General features: G+C 38.3%; 1 protein-coding gene across 1 annotated transcript in view; it reads left to right on the top strand.

The window, feature by feature from the left end:
• The first annotated feature begins 360 nt into the window (after window positions 1-360).
• The window catches only part of LOC140374038 (mitochondrial intermediate peptidase-like), a 36,059-nt gene continuing 30,188 nt past the window's right edge, over window positions 361-6,231 (top strand). Inside the window, exons 1-8 of the mRNA XM_072460802.1 lie at window positions 361-730; window positions 2,181-2,354; window positions 3,395-3,483; window positions 3,584-3,670; window positions 3,757-3,820; window positions 3,937-4,119; window positions 4,432-4,588; window positions 4,672-4,720. Of these exons, the coding sequence (XP_072316903.1) occupies window positions 581-730; window positions 2,181-2,354; window positions 3,395-3,483; window positions 3,584-3,670; window positions 3,757-3,820; window positions 3,937-4,119; window positions 4,432-4,588; window positions 4,672-4,720 (953 nt within the window). The 5' untranslated portion in view covers window positions 361-580. The remainder of the gene's footprint in view (window positions 731-2,180; window positions 2,355-3,394; window positions 3,484-3,583; window positions 3,671-3,756; window positions 3,821-3,936; window positions 4,120-4,431; window positions 4,589-4,671; window positions 4,721-6,231) is intronic.

The following is a 6,231-nucleotide window of genomic DNA, read 5'->3' as shown; positions in this document are numbered from 1 at the left end:
AATAGTTATTTCTACAATGTAATTTATTCAAGCTTTGGTTTCATTTATTTTGGGTAAAGCTGTTAGATAATATACTAGATAATGATGGATATACATCGATAGTATCCATACATGTTTACAAAATATGTCGCTTTTTATGACGTCAGAAAACGGCGACGTCGTGACCTAGAGATCTTTTTTTGTTCATGGGTCGCACTTTCGAGAAAATCACATACGCTGAATTTACAAATGTAATTTAAATAATGGGCGAATCAATTTACACGAGACACGTACTCACACCACATTACCGCAAACAATAAAATTATATTCAATGTTTATTTTAATTAGCATTACATTTGTTAACGACAATTTAGTTTGTGTCAACAGCAGATTCGCCGTCTTGCTTGCATGTGAGAGCTAGCTTGACAGGAGTCCAATCCTACCACGACAATTAAAAGAAATTACAAGACTGAAAAATACTTTAAGGTTTTAGTTTGGGACATTTCTGTGCTTAAATAGCCATGTCGTCTATAGGTGGTGAAATTATTTGATGTCAAGAAGCTCCTGGATTTGTAGTTAGTATAGACGGATCTGTAGAGAAATGTCTCCGGGGAAAAGGCTGCTGTGTCTCGTAAAGCACAGAGGATTTCTGTGGACTCAGGTCTGGAGAAGTGTCACCACCTGGTCCCCTGTTGGGGCTGCTTTCAACACCAAACCTCATAGAAGACTTGACCAGCTCGAGAAGAATGTGGTGAGGATTAGTCCAACATCATGAGTGTGTTTCATAAACTAGTATGTACAGTTCAGAGTTCTGCAGACTCCTTCGAATGATCATGAACGTGTTCAGAATTCCGGAATGTAGTATTTTCATCAGATCTAAATGCTAATGGTTTATAAGTCCAGTTTATAGTTTATAAGTTTATAAGCTCCAATTTTGAATTTCCAGAGTGAAAAAGGACTTTTGAGTTTCACAAATAGTAAGGCAAGGAGAGGCAAGTTTATTTGTAGAGCACATTTCATACACAAGGCAATTCAAAGTGCTTCACACAAAAGGGGGGAAAACGTATTCAAATCACAAAGAAATTACAGAAATTACAAAACAGTTCAAGACATGAAAGAGAGTGCAGAGAAAATCCTTTCAGTTATATGCACAGCTAAACAAAACTGTTTTATTACTGTAGTTATAATTTGTAGTAAAATATGTAATAACATAAATGTAGATTATATGAAATACAATTCATTCACATGTATCTGAGTGGTTTTTAATACATTTATATATGTTCCTCCATTGAAATTGAAATAAATTCCACTTCACTTTTGCCTCTATTCCAGAATATAATGTTGAGCTGTAAAAAATAATGAGTAATTTTGTTTGTTGTTGTTGTGGACTCCTTCAAAAATGGAACTAAACTATAAACACGAAATGGTGAGCATTTGGCTTCATTAAAAAGCATCTCAAATTTGGACCAGATCTAAATATAGAAGAAAACAATTCTTCACATTTTCTTCCTTGTTATCGAGGGAACTCACAGTAAACATTCAACCTCTGGCTTTATAAATCAAGTACTTTATTTTTTCTATTTTACTGTACGATAGGGACACGCGCTGGAATAGTTTTTTAATTCAACTGTTTTTGACTTTTTTCGGCTGGATTTGAGCATTTTTCGTTGCGTTCGTTGTGTTGTTGTGACGTGAGCTAGCTCCCCCCCGGCCGGCGCCGTACCGCGTTTCCACAAAGGAGGAACTCATGAAACTGCAGAGAACAGTCGTCTTACCCGGAGATCGTCACGTTATCCCGTCGCAATACTGACCTAACCTAATACTGATGTGCAATTCCGTCATATGTGCAATTACTGTGAAATTCATGGGCAATTACTGTGAAATTCGTGTGCAATCTATGTGCTGTCGTGACACATATTCATGTGCAATTACTGTCGGGATCACACGCAATGGTATTTATTTATTTATTTATGTGTCTATGGGAGTTTTTATTTATAGGAGATCTTCTACTGAAAGTGTTTTTCAGACTTCCTATAAGTGATCTGTTCTTCTGTATCTACCTCTGTATCTACCTGCGTTGCACCAATGAAATTTCCCCATGTGGGACAATAAAGGAATATCTTATCTTATCTTATCTTATCTTTTAGCCAGTATCCTGAATTGTGTATCTGAAGCCAGCTTTGGTGTGGCTCCATCTACAGGGCTTGTTTGGTGTGCCCGAGCTGACCTGTCCTGCAGGCTTCCAGGTGGCCACTAAAGAAGCGCTCAAGAACACGGAGGCTCTGTTGAAGAAGGCTTGTACCTGTCCTCCGGGTGTGGAGACTGTGGAGTCCTTTGACCAGCTCTCAGATGGACTGTGTAAAGTGGCTGACCTGGTGAGTTCACTCCAGATCACCTCTAATAAACACAAGATAATATAATCAACTTGACGTGATGGCAATTTTTTTTTCTTCAGTTTTTACAGCTAAATTACTCTCTAAATAATCATTCAACTTGATACTAAACAAAGATATATCTTTGTATGAATTACACATAGTTTCAGAAAGAAGTTGGTAAACACTAAAATGTCCTGTGAGATAATAACTTGAGAGTTAATAGTGTCGAGACAGTTAATAATTGTGTTAAATAAAGTTATGTGTACGGTGAAATTACCCTTTTATCTCTACTTTAGATTAAAAAAAGATACGAATTTTGATGTAATCCAAAAAGTGTCCTGCGGTGTGACATGAAAAATCACATATTATTTTAAAAGACAGTTTCATTTTTCTGAAAAACCTGTGCACCAGTTTGATGTCCTGCAGTGTGACAGCTGATTTCCTAACAAAAATACAATTTTACTTGTTAAAAATTGCTTTATTTACATAATATTTTAACTAACACCATATACATTAGATATTTACACCCTCAAGTATTATGGCTGCAGTATTTCATAACTAGCTGTGTTTAATAGTGCAATAAGGACACTATTGATGTATTTTGTCTTCCACAAATAAAACACAAAATAAAAAGAAACCGAATAAGAGACAAAACAAGTAGCCTACAAAAGTCAGTCAAATGGTCCTTTTTTATGTATTTATTTAAAAAAAATGTTTCAAAGTTGATTTTCCTCTTTACTTGCAATACTCTGATAAGTATTGATCATTTTGCTGTATATATATTTTGCAGCCCTACAAGATATTAATGAATAAATCACACCATTGCATTTTCTTTCATTTGCTTGTTTTGGGCCAGAAAAAAGGAAAAAGCAATTATTGTCTTTTATCTTATGTTAGTCCAGACAGTTTTTTGTTTGGTTTAATTATGTGACTAGTGATAATAGCAAATGTATTGTTTTAACGTTGTAATTGGCTCAGTTCAAGTAATTCACTGTATGTTTTCTCCATCTTAATACAATGTAATCGTGTTTATTTTAAAGGCAGATTTTGTGAAAGTTGCACATCCAGACCCTGCGTTTCGAGAAGCTGCAGAGAAAACCTGTGTCAACATTGGCACCGTTGTCGAGAAGTAAGTAACAAAACGCTTGGATGTAATTATCTTATCCCTTTATTTGTCCGGGAGTGGTCTATGCTTGTAAATGTTTCAAATCCGTGTTTTTTTTCTGCAGGCTTAACACAAATGTTGAGTTATGTCAGAGTTTAAAGCGGTTGCTGGAAAATCCTGACGTTGTAGCTAAACTGGATCCGGACTCAAAGTATGCTTTTTGCTGTCTTAAGATCAGTTTTGGGTCAGTCGAAGGAACATTTGCTTAACAACTTTATTTCCTTCTTGTGTTTGTAGGCGTGTGGCTGAATTGTTCATGTTCGACTTTGAGATCAGTGGAATTCATTTGGATGACAACCTTGTATGTATTTGAAGCTGTATAACCAAGTGTTCAAAAGTATTTTAAAAAGCCATATATGTCATTGTAATTGTTTGCTATGAAACAAACATGAACTCTTTGCTGACTGGCTTCTACAGAGGAAAAAGGCTGTTGCTCTCCATGTGAAGCTCTTGGACCTGAACAATGACTTCCTGGTCGGTTCACACATGCCAAACAGAATCGCCAGAACTGCCATCCCTGAACATCTCCACATCCATTTCGCAAATGAGGGAAGCTTCATCCAGGTTGGAGGATTACATGCAGATTCGCCGGATGACCTGGTATGTAGTTTTTTTTTTATCATCAGTCATTCCTTCTGTTGGCCAGCAGGGCGTGCTGTAGTCAAACAAATATTAGCCCCTTTTATTATACATCAGGACCGCTAAAACTAGCATTATGTACTCAAGTTTAAGTACTGTTCAATTCTTCAGCAAATAAAAGTATAGTATTGTTCAAACGCTCTTCTTAAAGATTTATCTTGACGCAAGTAGTTGCATTTAGCGAGGAGAGTCTGCTACAATTAGTTTGCATCATAGTTGTACGATGGCCCCCCTTCACCTAAATCTGTACTGGGTGTTCTTTATCTTCGCTAGATTCGAGAGATTGCGTACCGCATCTATCTGTATCCAAATGCAGACCTGCTGGAGTGTCTGGAGGAGCTGCTGAAGTGCAGACACAAACTGGCCAAACTGGTGGGCTACGAGTCGTACGGACACAGGGCCCTGAAGGGGACCATGGCCAAAACGCCTGGTCAGTGCTTCTGATGTTGTTTTCAGGAAGAAGCATGAGCTCTACTCTGTTTTTCAGTTTTTTTTGTGTGTCTTGTTTTTCAGAGGCAGTCATGAGTTTCCTTCAGCTTCTGACAGACAAACTGGCCGACAGGTGGGTTGGTTTGCCACTTACTGCTTACTTACTACTAAGTTATGTTAGCAAAATTTACTTTGTAATAATTTTTGGAGCCCAAGAACAAATGGGTTCTGCCTAAATGTACATGTAGTACATGCAGTACATGCTGCTGTCTAGGGCTGTAGACCAGAAATTCTGGGTCGACTATAGACATGCCGTGTGCATCGATAAATAGAGGCCGTGGTGTGGCACCGGAAAAAACTGTCAGAATGATTAACTAACCCTCATCAAAAACAACTAGAAGTACTTGTAAACTGCATATTCAATAAATAAAAAGGGCAGATTAAAGTGTGAAGTCACTCCCAAAGCTCCAGATAACTCACTCCACTCTGCTGTTGTGCAGTTACGATCTTCTAATACCAAATAAAACTAGATAATGTGCAATGGCTGAAGCCATTGCGAGTGTCTGCATTCTTGCGTAAAAGTACAACATGTGTGTAAGAGTACTGGTAGTACTACTTAAGATAAAAAGTCAGATTTAATTGACAACAAATTACATTAAAGCTGCGCTAGCGGCGATGATGGCTCTTGCCTTCCCGCGCGACCCCCTTCCCGCCCGTCCATGTTTTCTGCTGCGTTTTGCGGCATACCAACGACGCTCAGTAATTCACAGTTGATGATTGGGTAGTTTGCGACTCAAATAGTTGTTTGTCCTGACAAATTGCAAGATTGTGCTGAACGCAGACATGAGCAGGGAGAAAGGGAGAGAGAGCCTCGGTGACCCGGCTGCACCCCCTCCTCCCTGTACCTCCGTCACCTAGCAACAGAGACTAGCAATTTACTTTTGCAAATACTGAAAAAAAGGTGTACAAATGTCAAAAATAATAGCACCCCTAAGACGGTGAAAGCGATCGTAAGAGGTATAACTTGTAGAAATCGGTGAAAGTGTGAAGGAGTTGAAACGCGTCAAAAATCCTGATATGGAAAAATAAATGGGAATACAAGAACATAGAGTGTCTGCTTTATGATGCAGACACTCAATAATCAGTGAACTAAACATTTAGCTTGAATAAGATACAATCAACAGATTAATAGGGCTGTTGAACACCCTACTTTTCCCCAAGTGTGCAATTTTACAGAATGAATGACAAAAAAGTTTTACATTTAGGCTGAGCAAAATAATATGTCTGTTTGCCGTAACCCGACCGACCCGCTATGAAACTAGCCGACTGAGAAATAAATATCAGCATTTTGCTGAAAAAACGTCAAAATGTTTTATTTTTCAATTATTTTGCCGACTCACCGACCGGTCTGTCCTGAACCACCGTGTCAAATATTTTTATCACGCTTGTTAACTGACTTTCATCTCAAAGGACTGACAACGCACCGCGTCATACATGCGTGTCATCATTTTCAGTCCTCCACATACGTCTGTAACAAATCAGACCGCGTGTAGTAGTCGTCATATTGCCTCTAACAAGTTGGGTTACCCTGGTCGGCGCCACTGACATGTCCAGAGTAATGCCAGACTCTGTCAGGGTGTGAAA

This window comes from Eucyclogobius newberryi, unplaced genomic scaffold (genome assembly GCF_026437365.1).
Source record: "Eucyclogobius newberryi isolate DKJ021-1_F unplaced genomic scaffold, fEucNew1.0.hap1 SCAF_10, whole genome shotgun sequence".
In the NCBI taxonomy this organism is placed as follows: domain Eukaryota; kingdom Metazoa; phylum Chordata; class Actinopteri; order Gobiiformes; family Gobiidae; genus Eucyclogobius; species Eucyclogobius newberryi.
The sequence above is the reverse complement of the archived record's forward strand: the minus strand, read 5'-3'. Positions and strand labels throughout refer to the sequence as shown.